At 53.7% G+C, this 20,168-nt stretch overlaps 3 protein-coding genes across 5 annotated transcripts; 1 reads left to right on the top strand and 2 right to left on the bottom strand.

The window, feature by feature from the left end:
- Positions 1 to 2,057: 2,057 nt before the first annotated feature.
- Positions 2,058 to 5,550, bottom strand: tmem200ca (transmembrane protein 200C, genome duplicate a). Its single transcript, XM_028004689.1, has 5 exons — positions 5,387 to 5,550; positions 4,794 to 4,887; positions 4,502 to 4,721; positions 4,297 to 4,427; positions 2,058 to 4,110 (listed from the first exon to the last, which is right to left on the bottom strand). Exons 3-5 carry the CDS (start codon positions 4,634 to 4,636, stop codon positions 3,264 to 3,266), a joined length of 1,113 nt encoding a protein of 370 aa, XP_027860490.1. The 5' UTR covers positions 4,637 to 4,721; positions 4,794 to 4,887; positions 5,387 to 5,550; the 3' UTR covers positions 2,058 to 3,263.
- A 659-nt stretch (positions 5,551 to 6,209) lies between these two features.
- On the bottom strand, positions 6,210 to 12,250 carry l3mbtl4 (L3MBTL histone methyl-lysine binding protein 4). 2 transcript variants are annotated; one of them, XM_028004671.1, is made up of 18 exons: positions 12,155 to 12,250; positions 11,524 to 11,592; positions 11,360 to 11,445; positions 11,187 to 11,291; positions 10,982 to 11,117; positions 10,786 to 10,877; positions 10,564 to 10,706; positions 9,761 to 9,837; positions 9,519 to 9,604; positions 9,318 to 9,428; positions 9,132 to 9,246; positions 8,946 to 9,045; positions 8,763 to 8,879; positions 8,541 to 8,618; positions 8,153 to 8,226; positions 7,404 to 7,564; positions 7,276 to 7,338; positions 6,210 to 7,067 (listed from the first exon to the last, which is right to left on the bottom strand). In XM_028004671.1, the coding sequence occupies exons 1-18, from the start codon at positions 12,228 to 12,230 to the stop codon at positions 6,837 to 6,839; spliced, it is 1,920 nt and encodes a 639-aa protein (XP_027860472.1). In that variant the 5' UTR covers positions 12,231 to 12,250; the 3' UTR covers positions 6,210 to 6,836. The 2 variants fall into 2 exon arrangements, with proteins under 2 accessions (XP_027860472.1, XP_027860473.1); XM_028004672.1 differs by having other exon boundaries at positions 8,541 to 8,615.
- Positions 12,251 to 12,897: 647 nt separating this feature from the next.
- On the top strand, positions 12,898 to 20,131 carry arhgap28 (Rho GTPase activating protein 28). Of its 2 annotated transcripts, XM_028004673.1 has the most exons (15): positions 12,898 to 13,051; positions 15,551 to 15,729; positions 15,798 to 16,015; positions 16,102 to 16,213; positions 16,891 to 17,111; positions 17,198 to 17,360; positions 17,431 to 17,522; positions 17,692 to 17,769; positions 17,847 to 18,000; positions 18,071 to 18,153; positions 18,232 to 18,447; positions 18,523 to 18,648; positions 19,685 to 19,812; positions 19,883 to 19,920; positions 20,000 to 20,131. In XM_028004673.1, the coding sequence occupies exons 1-15, from the start codon at positions 13,029 to 13,031 to the stop codon at positions 20,080 to 20,082; spliced, it is 1,914 nt and encodes a 637-aa protein (XP_027860474.1). In that variant the 5' UTR covers positions 12,898 to 13,028; the 3' UTR covers positions 20,083 to 20,131. The 2 variants fall into 2 exon arrangements, with proteins under 2 accessions (XP_027860474.1, XP_027860475.1); XM_028004674.1 differs by having other exon boundaries at positions 19,883 to 20,003.
- Positions 20,132 to 20,168: the final 37 nt, after the last annotated feature.

Genomic DNA, 20,168 nt, shown 5'->3' with positions numbered 1-20,168 from the left:
CCAGTGTGTGTGTGTGTGTGTGTGTGTGTGTGTGTGTGTGTGTGTGTGTTACTCACCGGTGCAGACAGGAAGTGATCCGTTCAAACAAAAGAAGAAAAAAGAACTGAGATGAAAGAAGTAAATGATGACATCACAGCTCTTCTTCTTCTGCTGCTGTTATTGTAGTGGGTTGGTGACATCATCACCATCATCACCCTCTGTGAACCTCCTGAACACACACACACACACCCACCCACACACACACACACCCACACACACCCACCCACGCACACACACACACACACACACACACACACACCCACACACACACACACACACAGCGCCCAGCAGCAGCTGTACTGGGAGTTCTGGTTGAAGCTTCAAGAAGTTCTCTGGATGTTTAACGAACAGATCAGGATTTAAAATGAAAACTGATTTTTGATAAAGTATCAGTCAGGGGAAGGAGACACAAACATGGAGGACCCATGTGGCCTAGTCAAAGCAGGAGGAAGATGAGCAGCTGGACTGAAACCCGTCCAGTACCGAACACTGACTGGATAAACTTAATGTCATGTTTTATTTAACAGAAATAATAATAATAATAATAATAATAATAATAATAATAATAATAATAATAATAAATCAGTGAATACTTCCTGCTGCTCCTTTAAGACCCGAACCAAAACATCCGAGTCCAACCGGGTCAGGAGGCCTTGGTCCAGGTCCAGACCGGCAGAACCCGGCTGGGGAGCAGCAGGGAGGAAGAGGAGGGCGAGGAGGAAGAGGATTACCTGAGCAGGTTCTGCAGCAGTGAGGAAGAAGATGCTGGTGCTGGTTCTGGTTCTGGTTCAGGCGGTCCGGTTCTCCCAGTCAGTCTGTCTGCAGCTGTTTGACGGATTATTGGTTTCTGCTCAGGCTCCGCCCCCAGATTATCCCCCCCCTCCCAGACTGCCAGCTGCAGGAGGGGGGAGCGGAGGGGAGACTGATGGAGACAGTGAGCCTGGTTCTGGTCCCGGTTCTGGTCCCGGTTGTGTTTCTGGTTCTTGTTCTGCTGATGCTGTCGTCCTGCAGGGATCAGAACCTCTCAGAACCTCAGGTCCATTCTAGTTCTGGAGGACAGAAAACCCCTGCACTCTGATTGGTCCAGGCGGCTGGGGGCGGGGCTTGTCAGACTCCTGCAGCGCTCTGATTGGTGGAGCCAAACTGATCCGAGATCAGATTCCCTGATGGCTGAAAGTCTGAGAAACACGAGGACGAGTTCAGAGTGTCCTCCTGTCTGTCTGTCTGTCTGTCTGTCTGTCTGTCTCTCTCTCTGTCTGTCTGTCTGTCTGTCTGTCTTTCTGTCTGTCTCTCTCTCTGTCTTTCTGGTCTGTCTGTCTCTCTGTCCTCCTGTCTGTCCCTCTGTCTGTCCTCCTGCTGTCAATGAAAGGACAGACAGAGGGACAGAAGGAGGTACTGTCCTCGTCCAGAGGACGTCCTCATGTCCCCAGGTCTTGAACTCCTCCATCAGACTTCAAGACCTGAGATCATGCAGAACCAGAACCAGAACCAGCTACTTCCTCTTTCTGTGATGTCATCAGTGACTCTCCAATGAACAGAACATCAGAACCGGGTTGAGACTGGTGTCTAAAAGGTCCAGTTCAGATTGGTTCAGAGCGGCCAGGCCAGGTCAAGCCAGAGTGGAACCAACCGGGTCGGATGGCCTCTCAGACTGGAATGTTCTGGAGCTCCAACAGAACCCTCGGTACCAGTCCTGCTGCCAGAACCGTGTTGTTCTGAGGTGGTTCTGGTCATGACCCGGCCATCATGTTGGACCCTGGTGATGACAGGAAGTACCAACATTTCTGAGGAAACTCTGGACAGGCAGTGACATCACTTCCTGTCAGCAGCCTGAACAGACAGGAAGTGATCCCAACTTCTTCCTCTCTGTTGGCCCGGTTCTGTGTTTACAACAGAACCTCAATGGTTCTGAACAGTCTGAAAACCCGACCTGAGCCCCAGGTGAAGGTGTGACCCTGGAGCCGACCCAATACCTGTGAATGTGGGCGGAGCCCCGGAAGAGGGAGGAGTCAGAGACGTCAGCTGGACATTTTGTGCTTTATTTGTTTCACTTTGTGCTTCAGTGAAGCTTCGCTCAGTGGAGGACGCTGTAGCTCTGAAGTTCTGCTGATCTGGGTCCAATCAGCTGCAACAGAACCAAGGTCAGAACCAGGGCTGAAACGTCCCGTACCAACAAGTTAGAAGACACGGGACAGGTAAAGACTCAACAGAACCAGTTCAGTGTGTGAGGAATCAGTTCAGACATCATGATAGGAGAACCAGCTCAGGTTCTGGATGGGTTTCTCCAGACCATCACCAGTTCACCCAGTCAGCCAGTAGGACTGGTTTTAGAGTTCTTCCTGTTGAAGCTACCTGTGAACTCTGAACTCTGACCCGTTTTCTCTGCTTCATAATCACAGTTCGATTGTTTTGAGTTTAAAGGTCCGGTAGAGCAGATTGGGATTCTGACAGGTCGAGTTCAGTCCTCCAGAGGCGGCCATCTTTAACGTGGAGGGGGCGGTTCCTCAGCAGGTGGGCGGAGCCTGCAGAGCAGCAAAGGGTGAAGATGTTTGATGTCTTCATCATGTGGCCGGCTTCTAGAACATGCAGTAAAAACAACGACATGCTGTCCAACCCGTCCGTTTCTCCAGGTCCAACACAGGAGGGAGGGACACCTCCGCCAAAGAAAGTAGTCCCAGAAGAATGAAGCATTGAAGATCAAAAAGTGCAAAATACTGAAGCTGCTTAAAGAGCATGCACTGCAGGCGTGGAGCAAGACCAACCTCTGACCTCTGACCCTTTCCACTTAGAGAGAAGAAGAAGAAGAAGAAGAAGAAGGACCTGCTGCTGGACTGGGCCTGGTGTCCATCCAAATCCAATGGGATTAGTTAGAAGACTTGGGATTAGCTGGATTAGTTAGTTATGGTCAGTCTGGAAGGGAAACGGGACAGGCTGGTAATTAATGGAGTCATCTTGGATTAGTTGGATCTGTTTGGGTTAATCTGGTTTAGTTAGTGTAAAGAGGGACATGAAGACAATCTGTGGTCTCCTGAATGGATCCGTTTAGGTCAAGTGGGTCCAGTTCTGTTGGCTGGGTGAGACTGGGTCCCACCAGATAACTGATGAACAGGAAGTTGGCTCATCTCTCCGATCAGAGACTCTTTATTGCTGCTGCTGTCATCACCGGCTTCATCAGTCAGGCTCCTCCTCCTCCTCTTTCTCCCCCCATGTGGGCCGGCGGGACCTCAGGGTGTCTCTGGTTGTGAGGGCCGAGCCGCCTCCTCTGGGGTCACCTTGTGTGATGAAGACCACTCGAAGGACTCTTCCTCTCCTTGCGTCAGCTTGCAGTAGGCCGCGTTAAAGGCGGCGGTCGGAAGGCTCCGCCTCCTGCAGGGTGGGGCTGGAGTGGAGGAGGAGGAGAGGAGGTGGGACAGGGAGGAGAGCGAGGAAGAGGAGAGGAGGAGCAGAGCCTCGGAGAATTGGTGAGGCGGAGGAGTGGAGGCACACAGAGGTGGCGGCTGCATCTCCTCCTCCTTCTGCTCCTCCTCCTGGCCGCTGCTCCTGGCCCAGAAGGAGTGTCTCCTGCGGGCGCCGGGGGAGCGCTGGCGGGGCCGGGGCAACGTGAAGGAGCTCCGCGTGTCTTTGTGGTGGGAGGTCCAGCAGGGGTCAGAGGTCAGGGGCAGGGAGTGTCTGTTGGAGGAGGAGGGAGGAGGTGCAGGCGGATGCTCCTGGCAGACACTGAAGACTCCTCCTCCTCCTCCGTCACTGCAGCTCCTGCTACTGGCTGGTTGCCTTGACAACAGGGCGGCGGGACACATCTGGGACTTTGAGTCCAGACTCTTGGCCTGGACATAGTTGATGAGTCCATTGAGCGGATTGGCTAACGGCTGGTGGGCGGAGCCAGAGGAAGAAGGGTGGGGCTTCCGGACGCTGTGGAGGTCGATGACGGTGGAGTAGATGTCCCGCAGGTTGATGACCTTCGTCTTCTTGTCCCGGTTCTCATGCAGGACGGCGTTGGCACAGATGAAGAGGAAGATGCCAATCCCCATGATGAGCGGGCCGAAGACCTTCAGCCTATCAGAGTACAGATACCTGCAGAGACAGCCAATCAGGACACTTCAGAAGCAGGTCAAAGACCGTTCCACCTGAACTACCAGCCCACTGACGTCCCCCAGCCTGTCCAGACCCTGGATGGAGGGTCAGCCCACAGGTCCAGTAGCTGACCTGCAGCTGCCCTGCTGGCCGGTCGTCACATTGAGGTAACTGATGTTGGCTCACCTGTCCAGGAAGTCTTCCAGAAATCCTTTTGGAACATCTTGAGAGGTCCCGTTGACGGCCTCTGATTGGTTGAAGCCATTTCCTCTGCCATTGGTTCCGTCTCCTCCGTCTGACTCCGCCCACCCGGGTTCCTGCATGCGGCAGAGTGACACATCAGAACGGACACATAACGGACTCTGCTGGTCCTGCTCAGGTAAACTGTCACCTGGTCTTCAACAAGTGCTGGTGCTGGACTACTGAAGGACATCAAGGCCATAGTGGCGCCCTCCTGTGGCTGGGAGCTGAAGAACAGTCCGTCCCGAGGCCAGTAGCCCAGAGCCGCCATCAGAACCCCGACCATCAGAACCAGGATCCCCAGAACGGCCACCAGACCCGAGATGGAGCACAGCTTCAGCTTCCCCTTGACCACCACCACCTCGCTGCGTCTGGACAGGAAGTGACATAATGTCATGAGGCCGGGACTGCCCCCTCTGGCGGTGTGTGTGGGTGTGTGTTACCTTTTGTTCTTGCTCTTCTTCTTGTGCGGGTGGGATCTGTGTGGTTTGGACCTCAGAGAGTCCTGTCGCCGCGCGTTGATCCTCAGCAGACCGCCTGTCGCAATCATCACAGGCCACCAATCAGACGGTGGCTGAGCGGGTCAGGCCCCGCCCACTGCCACCTCACCTGGAACAGAGACACATCTGAGAGCCAGTACCAGGTACCCAGAGAACCCTTACTGAACCCAGGACTGGAACCAGTGATGGACCCCGGACTCTGATAGATGGGAACTACATCTCCCAGCATGCATTTATTGTATCAGCAGGCTCATTATCTGTGAGGAAATCGAACCAATCAGAACTGATCAGAACTATCTGGTACTGCTGGAGATCAGTGATGGATCAGAACCATCACAAGTTGAGATCCATTCCGTCTGTGATGATCGGTACCAGCTAATTCTCACTGATCAGGACACACACACACACATACACACATACACACACACACACAGAACGGATCGGAACCAGCTGATTGGTTTCTGGTGAGCCCAGATAATCAATCGCTGCAGAGCCGATACGGATCAATGGCAGACAGACGGAGCGTTGGTTCCTACTGCTGGAGCTGCGGCTGCTGCATGGCTCTGCTCCTGCTGCTGCGTCTCTGGAATGCCTCCACCTCCTCCACCTCCTCCGTCTGCTCCTCCTGCTGCTGCTGCAGAGACTCACACCTCCTCCTCTGCTCCTCCAGCAGAGGGACAGGCTGGATCCTCCCACTGATCCTCAGCTGAATATCTCTCCTCTCCTCTCCTGACTCGGTGAAAATAACCTCAGCTCTGCTCCTCCTCCTCTTCCTCCTCCGCTCTCATGGCTGCAGCATCATCTTTCACACTCAGAGTCTCCATGTGAATCCTCACCGACCGGAGCGGCAGTGTGTGGTGTGACCAGCAGGGGGTGCTCCCTGCTCAACTCCCTCCCAGTATTCCCAGTTAATCACCAGCAGCTCAGTGGGAGAGGAAGCAGGGTCTCCGTGGCAACCTGGAGCTCCTCCCACTTTTTGTTTTAGACGTTTTGTTTTTTAGAAACAAAATTATTTAATTTTTGTGGGAAAAACAGGAAAACTATTTAATGCAGCTGTTCCCTAAATAATGTGTATCATGAGATAAAACATAAATATTCAACCCCTGCAGCTCAGTGTTCACTGTAGGACTAAAAAATACTTTTAAGTATTTCCTCTAATTATAAAAAAGAGAAATAATTATACACATTTTATTTTTAAGTGAATTTATTGGAAAAAATACTTCAAATGTATTTTATTCTAATCCATACATTTAATTTTGTCCCTCTCGGCCCTCCATACGCCGGCTTTGGGAAGCCCTGGCTGAAGCATATTGATCAGCTGAAGCCCCGCCCCCGGCCACCTGAGGAACCAATCAATGATCACGTTCAGGTCAGAAACTTTATTGATCCGTCAAACACTGACACAGACAGCAGGCAGGAAGTGTTGCCAAGGAACCTGAGGAAACCTGCAGAAGCTGGCTGTTGGCCCCGCCCCCGATGTGACGTCACAGAGGGGCGGAGTCAGCTTTAGAATATAAATCTAGAATAGAAAGCTGAAAATAGAACTCTATGGAGGAACAGTAGAAAGTCTGGAGCTCCGCCCACCGCGGGATGACATCATCAGGAGAGGAGGCAGGGCGTCAGTGTGACATCATCACCTGCTTCCTGTTAGAGTCCTGCTGACAGGAAGTGATGACATCACACCAGGATGCTGATGAGACCTCATCTTCATCATCGTCATCTTCATCAGCTGCATGTTTCCAGTTGTCTCAGCGTTACCATGGAAACGAAGCCACTTCCGGTCTCGCCTCCTCCCAGCTGTACTTCAGTCACAGACAACATATCCCAGAATCCCTTTCTGCACTCATCCAGCGAAGCCCCACCCATCCCAAAGAGGCGGAGCCTAAAGGAGATAAAGTGACAGCAGCACCTGATTGGTTAATACCTGGCTGAGGGGGAGGGGCCACCATCAGGCGACTGAACCTGGTCAGTCACAACGTGCAGCAGTCAGGTGCTGGGATCCTGGACATCTGATTGGCTCTTGTCCTCGGCCTGTGATTGGCTCTTGTCCTCGGCCTGTGATTGGCTCTTGTCCTCGGCCTGTGATTGGCTCTTGTCCTCGGCGTGTTTGAACATCAGGATGGAGTTGTAGATCTTGAGGGCGGGGCCGAGCTTGATGGACATGATCCTGACAATGTCCCGTTGGGTGAGCAGCAGGAAGGCCCGCCCATCTATTTGCTACAAACAAACAGGAACCAATCAGAACCAATCAGGACATAAATCAAAGTTTAGATTCTGTGTAACACTGATGTCCCGATCGGGTCAAGCAGGGGCAGCAGAGTGGTTCTGATGGAGGTTTTCTCTCCATGGTGGCCCTGTGCTTGTTGAGTGGGACGTCCTAATCTGTGATGTCATTAAAGCCGAGGCCTGTGATTGGCCGTCTCACCTCGTCTCTGAACAGCTGGGCCTGATCTTCACATCCAGGAAGAGATTCCACGAAGTCCGACACCTGAGGAGACAGCGCAGGTCAGCGGGTCAGCCGGGTCACTATGGAGACCAGGTGGCGGTGCTCACCTGCTGGACGGTCCAGCGGCGGACGGCGTCGGCGTGGAGACGGGCCACGCCCGGCAACAGCTTCCTGTGCTGCTCCCAGCAGAGAGAGAGGTCGCGACCCGGTTGGGCCGACATGGCCGACAGGAAGACGGACTGATGGAGGACGGCCTGCAGACTGGACTCTGACGGGTCAGAACCAGTACCAGTGAGATGGGGTCAGTACCAGAACCACCAGAACCGGATCAGGTCAGAACCATCCTGGTGCTGCTGAGTCAGATTCGGGTCTCATTATACTCAGCGGCACCAACACTGCTGTAACCATGGAAACAACCTCTGTTTCCATGGCAACGCAACACAGCTCTCCTCCAACCATCTTACTGTTTCCATGACAACAGAGAGGAAGCTCTGACACCCAGAGTGACCGGAGCAGGTGGGTCGGGCCTCCAGAACCTTCCAGAATCTGGCGGGCCTCAACTGGACAGGATCGGTTCTGAGAGCCAGGTTTGGACTGAACCGGACCTCAGGTTCTGATGGAGGTTCTGGTGCTGCTGTGCAGACAGTTAGAACCAGAACCAGAACCAGGCGCTGCAGTTTCTTTGTTTCCTTACTGGTCCTTCAGACGCCTCTGTGACATCACACCCTGGTCTCCATGGAAACAGACTCTTTCTCTGCAGCCATGGAGCAGAAGTGGAGCGATCGGAACCCCCTGCTGGATGACACCACAGGCCCGGTTCTGAACCCATGCAGAACCAGAACCAGAGGAAATTTACCTGGACTGATGGTTCTGAGGGGAAGCTCCTCCTCTTCCTGTTTCACACGCAGGCATTTGGTTGGTTGGGTCAGTCTGTGGGCGGAGCCAGAGAGGACATCAGTGAAGTCAAACATTCTTCTTCTGTGGTTTTATTAATGATGGCAGCTTGGAACCAAATAGGTGATCTGGGCTGAGATCATACTGAGGTTGATCAGTATGATCTCAGCCATCATGTTAGTAGAACTTGAGGTTCTGCTGAGGTTCTGTTAAAGTTCTGCAGCATCCAGACGGTCCTCACAGACCAATCGTTTCACTGCTCCACTTCTTGACTTTTATTCTTAAATTCTGCTGCTTGTGATTGGACAGAACACTGTGAGAAGAGCCAATCAGAGAGCAGCTGCTCTCACCTGTCAGGTAATCTTTTCCTCTTCCCCAGAGGCAGCAGAGGGACATCACTGGACTCCTGCTTCACCTGGACGCCTCTGCTGGACAGGAGGACAGACAGGAAGATGGACGATGAGAATAAACTTCTTCTGCGTCCCTGCTGTCCAGAGCAGAGCTCCCCCTGCTGTCAGCATTAAGGATCATCCTGCTGTCCTTTCAGAATAAGAGCCTGAACTGTGCGCTACCTGTGAAGGTGAGACAGGGACACGGGCACCAAGGTGATGGACCTCTCCCCACCCAGCCGGTCGGGCAGAACCACCTCCTTCCTCAGGTTGATGTCTGAGTACGGACAGCCGAAGGCACTGGGGACGGAGGAGACACCCTGAGACACTGTGGACAGGTGGAGGGACAGGCGGAGGGACAGGTACCTGTGGTGTCCCGTATATTTGGCTCCTTTGATGTGTCCGACGCCTCTGCAGCCGGCAGTGGGACACACTCCCTGAGACGGGGACGGCAGTGGGGACAACCCTGTCCAACAGGAGACAGACAGGCTTCAGGACCCAATACCTACAGTCGTCCCTGTCCCACCTGTCTCTGTCCCACGGCCCCCTGACCTGGGGGGGGCTCCAGCGGGTGCCCGGTGCGCTGGCTCCACCCCGTCGGGTGGAGGTCTGCGTGGTCGCTGTCCATCCAGACGTCCAGCTGGGTGGACCAGCCGTCGTAGTGGACCTACGGGGACATGCTGTCTGTCATCGTCCCCCTCTGATGACATCACAGAGGTGACAGGAAGCGCACCGTACCTTCACCCTGTAGTCCTCGGTGTCCGTCACCGTGGCGACGCGGATCAGCATGGGGTTCCTCCTGTCCACCGCCTCCAGCCTGTGGTTCACCTGGAAACCGTGCGGAGCTCTCTGATTGGACAAAGGCACAGAGTGAGCTGTCGGGCAACGCATGGAGCTCTCTGATTGGTTTCCGGTCTGCCTGGCCCCGCCCCCTCTCACCAGTGTGAACGCTGAACTGGGAGCAGCTGTGGAACCAGTTTCCTGCAGGTAGTCGTCCCACACAAAGTCCTCTGGCCTGGGATGACCTGGAGCACACCACTGTTACCAGTACAACCAGCACCAGAAGTACTACCAGTACTACTGCAGTACTACTACCAGTGGTACTAGTACTGGAGGCTAGAAGCTGTTCTCTACATGTAGCTGGTTCAGGTCCAGATCCAGGTTCTGGTTCCGGTACATACCCTGCGGCGCGGTCAGCGGTCGGCCCTGCACCTCACACCAGCCCACCGGATGGATGTAGGGACTGCTGCTGTCACACCTGGAGGACAGAGAGGACAGGTCAGCGGCGCCCCCTGCTGCCAGCACTGGAACTACCACAGACTGAACACCTGAGGAGACGCCTGTCCTCGTCCACTGGTCCATTCTTTGCTGCGACTGGTTTTCTAGTCCAATCGGTGACCAAACTGATGAACCGGCTGAGTTAGTCAGGTAGTTTGAAATGTTCAGAGTAATTTACCAAAGAGATGCTACGAGCTAGCAAAGGCTAGCAGGATGGGGGTGTGGCTTTGGGTGTGGTCAGAGAGGCTAATAACCAACCGGAGATCGATTCCTGCTTCCCCTACTCTCTGTCACTTCCTGCCCGGTTTCTGTAGCATAAAGGCCTAATGAGGCTAAAATGGCTACCGGAATGATGTCTAGATGTTTTCCTCCTGTTGAAGCCCCTAACCTGGCAGCATCTGGAAACGTAGATCTATCTTCACTCTGAGGATCTATTCCTGGCGCTCGTTTAACTGGAACCAAAGTCATTCACAGTTTGGTTTGCAATGCAAACACGAGGGACTGAACTCAACGAGTGCAGCAGTCCTAGGTTACCATGTCGACCATAAGAACCAGCCGCGGTTCTGGGGAAGGTCGTACTGGACCTCCTGCAACTTTCAGCCACAGAAGATCAGAAGGACAACGGCTTCGTTCACCTGGACTTTACAGAACCCAGAGTCTCTGGCTGCCCGCCCCCAGTCCACCCCCAGTCTGCCCCCAGTCTCACCAGTAGTCATAGGTGTCGTCCCAGTTGTCGAAGTGAACCAGGAAGCGGTCGTTGATGACATCAGCGACAGACGCCACACACACCAGTCCCGGGTTCTTCTTGTCCACTGCCTCCAGCTTCATCCCCACCTGGAACTCACACAGCTGAGAGACAGACAAGTGGACAGACGGTTAGGGGACGGCAGAGACAGGAAGACACACAGACAGACAGGTGTGGACTCACGGTGGAGCGACAGGTGAACATGGTGGGCGGAGCTGCGAGGGACCCTGAGGATTGCAGGTAGTCCTGCCAATCGAACTCCGTCTCACTGTGACCTGCAGACAGAGACAGGTGGACAGGTGGAGCAGGTGGACAGGTGGAGCAGGACTCAGCTGTCTGGCTGCATGTTCTCACCCTGTGGGGGTGGAGTTGTTCTCACCTTTGGGTGGGTGGAGCTTGTGGCGGTGCTCTCTGCACCATCCGGCGGGTCTGATGTCAGGTGAGTCGGCGTTTACCCAGAAGTCATAGCACTCAGAGTATCCGTCGATGTGGAGACGCAGCCGGCAGCCAATCACCTGAGAGAGACACAAGGCTCAGGTGGCCACTCCCACTCAGGTGCGGTGGGGGCGGGGCTGAGCGGTTACCTCGGCAACGGTCAGCACACAGAACATGGAGGGATGCAGCGGGTCGATGCCCTCCAGCTTCATGCCCACCTTGAAGGCCGTCCTCCTGCTGGGACAGGACTGGTCCTGAGGGACAGACATGCGTCCATCAGGACAGGTGAAGCTCACCCGGCTCAGGGTGGAGCGGGGCTCACCTGGGTGAAGAGAGAGGGTGGAGCTGCCTCGGCCTTCTGCTCGTTCAGGTACTGCTGCCAGGACCAGGAGCGCCTCTTCACGCTGACTGTGGAGCAGAGAGAGAGTCACACCTGGACTCACCTGAGCCAATCACAGCGCCGCACCAGGAGGACGAAGACGGTACCTTGAGTGCTGCTGACTTTGTTCTTCATCTCCTCCTCGTCTTCCTCTGTGGTTCCCTCGCTTCTTCTCTCTGACATCAGAACGACATCACAGCTTCAGGTCAAAGGTCAAAAAACATCTGCCCCTGACAGGTATGTGTGACCGTCCCTGTTATCATGGTGATACCGAACCAGTACTGATCCGACCCGCTCCAGTCTGTCCTCAACCGGAAGTCACGCAATGAAACACTCAGACCGGAAGTCAGCACACACGTTCAGAGTAAAGGTCTGATGCACCAGAACCAACTAGAGACCCAAACGGGCCCAGTCCGGTTCCGACACTCCAGAAAGCTTTCAGAACCGCCACAGAACGAGACCAGCCCAGACAACTATTAAGAACCGGACCAGTCTGAGAAGAAGCTCCGACACGAGCGGCTCTTATTCTGAAGGCAGACCGGAAGTGCGTCGCGTCCGTCGGAGCGGCGCCTTGACAGAGGAAACGGATCAGGTGGAGATCCGCGGCTCGGAGGCCGGCAGCGGGGCCTCTGGGTCCGGGCCGGGCCGCCGGCTCCATCCGGCCCGAGGAGCCGCGGCGGCGGACACACGGAGCTCAGAGGAACCGGTACCGGAACCGGGTTCTGGAGCGAAACTTACCGACTGTGATGATCCGCGTCACTGCGCTGACACACAGAACAACACGGAAACTGGAGGCTGGGAGGGCAGCACGCATGCGCAGAACGGAGAGTGGGCGGGGAGAGAGGGAGAGAGAGAGAGAGAGAGAGAGAGAGAGCAGAACCAGAACCGAGGCGGTTCTGTGTCAGCCTAACAGGAACATTCATCTGCAGCAGGTTCTGACCCAGTCCAATAACTGCATGTGGTTCTGGTGGATCCCACTGGTACCAGAACCGAGCCGAGGAGTTCTGGTCTCTGATGACCTGGGGTTCAGAACCAAAACCCTTCAGGTCCTAATGGACCGGAACCAGGGCAGGACTTGATGTTCTGCTGGCACCAGTACTTGGTGTTGGTCCGGACTCTGGCTGCAGCGGTTCTTCTGGGTTCTGGTCCGAAGAATCATGGACTCGGTTCTGGCAGAACTCTACCAGGATTGGTCCAGAACCGCTGACCTCTGACCTGTGGACCAGCAGTATCTCTGGCTTCGCTGATGTCTTCCTGTCCGGAACCAGTCCAGTTCCTCTGGAACCCTGCAGAACCCATCTCAGTGCAGAACCTGTTGGGTGGTTCTGTTTGGACTGCAGCTTCAGGACCTGGTAGGAACTGAACTCTAGAACTTTGTTCTGACCCAAACTGGTTCTGCAGAGCAGAATGGTTCTGATGCAGCAGATGGATTTAGACCCGGTTCGGTTCTTCATCAGCAAACTATTTCTAAAACGCTGAGCCGTGCCTCAGCCGGTCCAGCTGTCCAGCCCGGTCCGATCCCTGGTCCAGCTGTCGGACCCGCCCAGTCTGAGCTGGGAGCTCCTCCTGCTCTTCCTCTCCCTCCTCCTCCTCCTCTTCCTCCTCAGACCCGATGAGCAGCCGGACCGAGCGGAGGTGAGTTCTGCCCGTCCTGTTTCTGTGTCCTGCTGATGATCCAGCAGTTCTGCATCGTTTCTCTGTGGTTCTGATGGACTGAAGGATTGGACCTGCTCCTGGTTTTAGTAAGACTGACTCATAAATCAGGACCAGAACCAGCCCGGTATTCAGGTGTGACTTGGTGGTTTTTGGTTCTGGTTCCGATCCTTCTAACTGGACCTGAGCTTTGACCCAGCAGAAATATAACCCACACAACCGGTCCGGTCCAGATTCTCATGGTTCTGGATACGTCAGAGATGGAACAGAGATCCTCCTGAACATCTCTGAACTGTCTGAAGAGGAGGAGAACCTATTGGACTTCTGGTTCTGACCCACCTGGTCCAAACAGCTGGTCCAATCAGCAGAACAACCAAAGGCTTCCCAGTTTCTGAACTATCAGAACCACTTAGGAAGTCCAGAGTGGGCCGGTCAACAACTGCTGGTTCTGTTTGGGCACTGCTCTTCGTGGTTCCAGAAAAGTTCTAGAAACACTTTGAGCTGTTCTCCAGACAGATTGAGCGACTCTACGGAGACTCAACGGTTGTTCTGCCGACACTTTGTGTGTTCATGCAGAATTTTTGTGGTGATCCTAGAAGTGATTTTGAGATTCTTTAGGGCGGTTCTAGAGAAAGTATTTCAGGAAGTTCTAGAGTTTCTTAGAGATATCAGATGGAAACTCTGAGTTGTTCTCGGGTCGCTTGATGCTTCTTCAGACATTCTAGGCAAAAGTCTTCTGGACTTCTTAGCATTTTGACTCGTACGGTGGTTTTAGCAATCCTTTGGCCAGTTCTAGAGAAAGTGCCCTGAGAACTTTAGATGGTTGTAGAGTCCAAATGTTGTTCTGGAGACCCTCTAACATGTTCTAGAGGGTTTCTGGGAACCCTTTCTGTTGATACTTGAGAACTTTCAGGTGGTTCTAGAATTGCTTTGAGTGGTTCTTGAGGTTTTTTGGTGCTTCTTCAGACAGTTTAAGTATCTGTAAGGACTCCTAGAGGCAGTACTCCGATGTTGTTTTGTTACTCATTCTGGTAAAAATCCGGTTTAGGATTTTCAAATAAAAGATCCGGAAGTAGTTTATTATTTCTTGCGCGGCCCGGTACCAATTGGTCCGTGGACCGGTACCAGTCCGCAGTCCGGTGGTTGGGGACCACTGTTATAGAGAACGTTTTCAGGGATCTGGTGAGCTTTTATGCTAACATTTTGTGGTAGAAAGGCCGTCTTATGAGGTTCAGAAAATCCTTTTAAGTAGTTCTAGAAAATCTTGATGTTGTTCTGGATACCCTCCAAGATGTTCTTGAGGGTTTCTCAGTAGTCTTTGTGTTGGTCTTAGAGAGCTTTCAGGTGCTTCTAGAAACACTTTCGGCTGTTTCGGCATCTCTAAGGAGTCTTTGGGAGTTCTTACTGTCCAGACACCTAAAGGGAAATCTGGAGAAAGAACTCCAGCAAGCTTTTAGATTGTTCTAGAGTTTAATGTTGTTCTGGAGACCCTCTAAGACCGGGATGTCAAGCTCCATGTCTCGGGGGCCACTGTCCTGCAACCTGTAGATGTTCCACTCTCCTAAACGCCTGAATCATTGAATTATCTTCTCAGTGCAGTCAGGTTCTCCAGTCCTGCTAATGACTTCCTTATCTGATCCAGCTGTGTGGCATCAGAGATGTATGTGAAGGTGGCAGGACAGGCCTGGACACCTGAGCTCCAAGATCTTCTAGATCATTTCTTGGAACCCTTAGTGTTGGTACTAGACAGCTTCCAGGTGGTTCTAGAGATACTGATGTAGTTCTAGAGAATCGTACCAAGCAGAAATGAGTCTAAATGGGTTTTGGGTTCTGAAAATGGTCTTGTGTCACTGAAACACTGCTGGACTCCAACATCAGCATGACGTTCTGGTTCTGCACCAGGCCCACAGACCGGTCCGGACCGGTTCAGATCCGAGGAAGTTCCTACCGGAGACACTGTCAGCTGATTTAACGTGTGTCTGCTGTACCATAACCAGGTTCGCTTACTATCTGAGGACCTGAGTGAAAACACTTATCTCTGATTGACCAACAGCGTCCATTTCCTCCTAATGGACACAACAGGCTGAGACTCTCAGTCTCTCCTCCCTGGGGAACCAAAACCATTAGCCTGAGGTTCTCGCCACACACACACACACAATGGAACACACTCATCGATGGCTGGAAGAAACTGACTTCCTGTCAAATGCCTCATGAATATTTAAGCAAAGCTTAACTCTGGGCCTGCAGAAACCGCAAACTCTGAACACAGATCTGCAGCCACAGCCTGGACTCCAGACCTCACACCTCCAGGTTCAGACCTCTAGTCCTAGAACTGGACTCCAGACCTCACACCTTCAGCCAATCAGAGTTGAGCCTGCCTCAGTGGGCGGAGCACATGCTGAAGGAAGAGGAGGAGCCGTTCTTCCTCAGAAGGACCTTCCCGTAGATGTTCATTGAGAAGACTCTCTTCCTCCTCCACAGGATGTTGTCACCTCATTCTGCTACCTCACCCCCCACCTCCTCAAGCTCCCCTAGCACAGTGACCTCTGACTCCAGACATGTTGCCATGGAGACCTACTGGAGAGAGGTACAGAGCATCGAAGAGGAGCAGGAGGGGGAAGAAGAGGAAGAGGTAGAAGAGGAGAGGAAGAGCATGGATGGTGAGTGGCATTGACCCACAGTGAGACGTTGTGTCTGCATGTGTCCTTCATGTTTTTTCCTCCTGCAGAGGCGGAGCTGGAGGAGGCATGGCTGACGGAGGCGGGGCTTTCCTCCCTGGTCGTGGGCTCTTCATCAACAGAGACGCCACCTGTGGTGGAGGCAGTGCTGTCCACATTGACACGGCAACAAGCCGCTACAGTGAGGAAGAGGCTGGACAACTACAATGAGACGCTGAGGAAAAGGAACCGGCAGCCAATCAGAGACGTGCGTGACGTCTTCACTGAGGTGGGACAAGAAGGACATCAGTCAGGTGTTCAATCAACACCTTGTTCAGGTGTTCAATCAGAACCTGAACAAGTTTTCTGTTTCAGCCTGAGGCTGACTCTACAGACCACAGCCCGTTCCCGACCCAACAGCACCCAGAGCCGCCTCCACGGCGGTACCACACCACAACCAAGACCATCCGCCGCAGCACAAACAGAGGTACTGCCAGCCCACCGGACCAGGTCCTTATGGTCTTACTTCAGGAGCCACAAAGAAGATGGTGGTCAGTTCCAACATTTTATTAAACCAACAAATGAAAGTCTTTAACAGGTGACTCATGAAGTTTTATTTGTTGTTTCAGTCTTTCTCCAGCTTTGACCTTTAGCATCCAGATGTTTCCTGAAGTGGTTGTATTGGCTCACTGGTTCTGCAGATGTTTCAGTTTCTGAGCTGTTACTGAACCTGTAGGGAGGTTTCAGTGACTGACCTGCTGGTCGTGTCAGGACCTTTATTTACTGCTACCTAGTGAGAAACTAGTGTCCACCATGCAGAGTCCTCCACCCATCCTGCCAGCAGCTGATGCTAAGCTAACTGTATGTTGGTCAGCTCATTACCAGTTCATTTGGACCAGTGGCGTGTTGGTGACGGTCCAATCTGGCTGCAACCAACTGAAGTCTGAACCAGGACTATGAGGGTCTCTCCTCCCCCATGGCCCCAGCTGGTTCTGGTTCTGTCTCGGTATGAGGTTAAGTCCTGGTTACATCCTACCTGTTATTTGGACCTAAAGCGGTTGTTCTGACTAGCTGACGGTGACCTTCAGGTTCTTCTCTGTTGTGGAGCCAGTTCTGGTTTTGGACTGTTCCAGACTGATCCAGGTGTTACTGTGCTGTCTCCAGGGCGGTCCACTCTTCCCGTGTTTGTTTTTGAGGACCAGCTCCCTGAAGACCCGTCCTCCCCCGCGCCCACTCCCTCCCCCTCCTCGGCGGTGAGTCGACTGAGATGTGCCGATTGGCTGCTGCGCGACACTCCGTACTCAGAGGGCGTGGCGGAGCACAAACGGGGAGAGACATGCAGGGATTGCGTCCGTTTCCATGGAGATGAGAGCAGTGATCTGCAGGTGAGTGTGCACGGCGCCCAGCATCAGGACCGACTGCTCAGGAACCCGCAGGCTGCCGACCGGTCTCTCTTGGTACGTCTGTGCAGTTTGCCCCCGCCTCTCCGTCACACGGTCTCACCTGTACAGACGACCTGTCGTCACGCGACCTCACACGCCTAGGCTTCATCGCTCACATCGAACTCTCCACCTTCCTGCTGGCTCTGGGAGTCCAAAGCAAACGCAGCCGGCCGCCGCACCGCAGGACTCGGGGTGTGTTTCTTTTTGACAGTTTGAGGAATGTCTGTCTTCAGGAGACGTGACTCGGTCTTCTGTCTACCAGACAGCGGCGTGTTCGGCGTCTCGCTGAACTCTCTGCTGGACAACGACAGGAAGAGGTTTCCTGGAGTCAAAGTGCCTGTCTTCTTCCAGAAGGTGAAGAACCGTCAGTCTAACGCTCCCTTCTTTACACTCCAGCGTTATTTTAGGGTCAGATCCTGCAGTACAACAGCTGAACATTCCCAGCATGCATTGTGACAGTCTGTGGTTTGCAGCGAGGGGGAGTGTGTCCTCAGAGCAGCTGTCCGTCTCTCTGCCTCTCTAGTTGTTGGGCGTCTTGGAGCAGAGCGGTCTGCAGACTGAAGGAATCCTTCGAGTTCCAGGATCAGCTGCCAGACTGAAGGTACGACCCGTCGGTTTGTCTCCGCTTCGTCTCAAACCAGAACTTCAGTCTGTCTCTGTCCATCTGTCCCTCTGCAGTTCTTGAGAAGGGAGCTGGATCGGTGCTGGAGTACCTTTGACTGGACCGACATGCGGCCGGTGGACGCCGGCGGACTGCTGAAGCTCTTCATCAGAGAGCTGCCGACGCCGTTGCTGACACACACACACCTGTCCACCTTCTGCTCTGTCCTGGGTTCGTCCACACACCCACACACACACACTGTGGCGGCCGACAGGTCCTCTCAGCTGACGTGTCCCTGCAGGCGTGTCCTCTGAGGCCCACCAGGTCCAGGCTCTGCAGCTCCTCCTCCTGCTCCTTCCTGAAGCTCACAGAAACACGCTGAGGGTAAACTCCACCTTATCCTGGATCTTCTTCTGTCCACCTTAAATTTCTGCACGCTGAACAGTGTTTCCATGGTTACAGGCCCTACTGCTCTTCCTCCGGAAGGTGGTCTCTCATCAGGACCACAACCGGATGTCTCTGTGGAACATCTCCATGGTGATGGCTCCCAACTTGTTCACTCACCATAACCATAGAAACAAGCGCTCCATCACCAAGCAGAAGGAGGAGATGGAGGAGGCGATGGGCGGAGCACGGCTGATCGGACTCATGATCCGGCACCAGGACCTGCTGTGGACCGTGAGTCTCCCGCGCTGTCCTCCGTGACGTCAGCGTCCCACCCACTCTGACATCACTTCCTGCCGTCTCCAACAGCTCCCGAGGTTTCTCCTGGCCCAGGTGAGACAGATGAACCAGGCGTCCAGTCAGAGACAGTTCAACCTGAGCAGGACAACGTCCCGACTGCTGAGGAGGAAGAATGACAAGAACGAAAGGAACCTGGTGAGTTCAGACCCAGATCGAGAACCAGAACCAGAACCAGCTCAGGGAGCAGGTACTGTGTCTGCTTTAGGCTGAATTCCCACCAGCCCAGTTCAGGCCGCTTCAGTCCAGTTCCTAGTCTGTCTGTCTAGTCAAAGTCTGGTTCAGTTGCTCAGGTGTGAACGCTAATCGACCTCTGGTCCTGCAAACCTTGGTCTGGGTTCAGTTTGAATGTGAACGCCAAACGGACCAGAGACCGCTCTAAAACAGGAAGTGGACTACAGCACAGGGTAAATACAACCAAAGCTAACATGCTAGCCTAACACTAGCAGGAGAAATGGCTCCTGGTCTTTGCTTTAGCCAAAGACTAAAGAGAAATCCCCCATTCTGACGCCTTGTGCCGTTTCCTTCAGTGGTTCTTGGTGCAGCGCCCCCACAGGCCAGGAGGGGAACAGGCTGGTTTGACTCAGAACCACAGCAGCTGGAGGTGGAGCAGATGTTTGGATCCTATAGAACCATGTTCAATAACATAGGGTCTCCTTCCACTGCTGGTTGACCTTTAACCCCTCGTAATCCAACCGTTGTAGCTTACCTTGAAGACATGGAGGTTTGGATGGATCTGGAACACAGCAGAGCTGATGATAAACCTGAGCAGGACAAAGCACCTCTTTATTTAAATGTGCTTCATAAACTAATTAGATTTATAGATAAAATATTAAAACATCATCATCAATAATCTGCTGTTTCCTGTTCCTCCAGCCTGGAAACAAACTGCTTCCTGCTGGTTTATTCTGGATTAGATTAACCCGACGGAAACACCAGGAACAGTTCAGGGTCCAACACTGACCCCTGGGGGACGCCGCAGGCACTGCGCCCCCGTTCAGGTCGGGATTTGTTCACGAGCAGAACCCGATTCATCGGCAGAACCGTGTTCTGGGCTGGAGCAATGGTCCAGAACCGCTTCATGCTTGGAGGTTCTTTTGGGTCAGAACCTTCCTGACAGGAAGCTGAGCTCCATCCAGAACCAGAACCGACCGACTGTGGGTTCTGCTTCCAGGTCGGCGAGCTGTCTGAAGGGGTCATCCGGGTTCACGCGCCGCTGCACACCAAGGTTTCCATGGCGATCCAACTCGACGAACAGACGACCGCCAGAGACGTGACAACCCGCTTCCAGTCCGAGTCCAGGTGAGGACGAGTCCGTCCAGGTGAGCACTGCCCACTCAGGTCACCTGACCGTCTGTGTGTCTGTCCCCAGCCCCACCCAACACCTGTACGAGGTCGGAGGAAACATCTGTAAGTATCCTGATGACATCATCACCTTCAGTTGTCTGAGGAACACCTGGACACCTGTCTGTCTCCGTCTCCCTGTCAGATGAGCGCCGCCTGCAGCCGGACTGCTGCCTGCTGGACGTCTACAGGGTCAACCCCCGCTGTGATTGGCTGATCAAGCCCTGAGCTCACCTGTCTGTTACCTGCTCATGTTGTAATAAAAGCCTGAACCTGGCACTGTCTCCTCTTGCTGGTCACTGCCGGTACTGCAG

This window comes from Xiphophorus couchianus, chromosome 21, assembly GCF_001444195.1.
Source record: "Xiphophorus couchianus chromosome 21, X_couchianus-1.0, whole genome shotgun sequence".
NCBI classification, from domain to species: domain Eukaryota; kingdom Metazoa; phylum Chordata; class Actinopteri; order Cyprinodontiformes; family Poeciliidae; genus Xiphophorus; species Xiphophorus couchianus.
The sequence above is the reverse complement of the archived record's forward strand: the minus strand, read 5'-3'. Positions and strand labels throughout refer to the sequence as shown.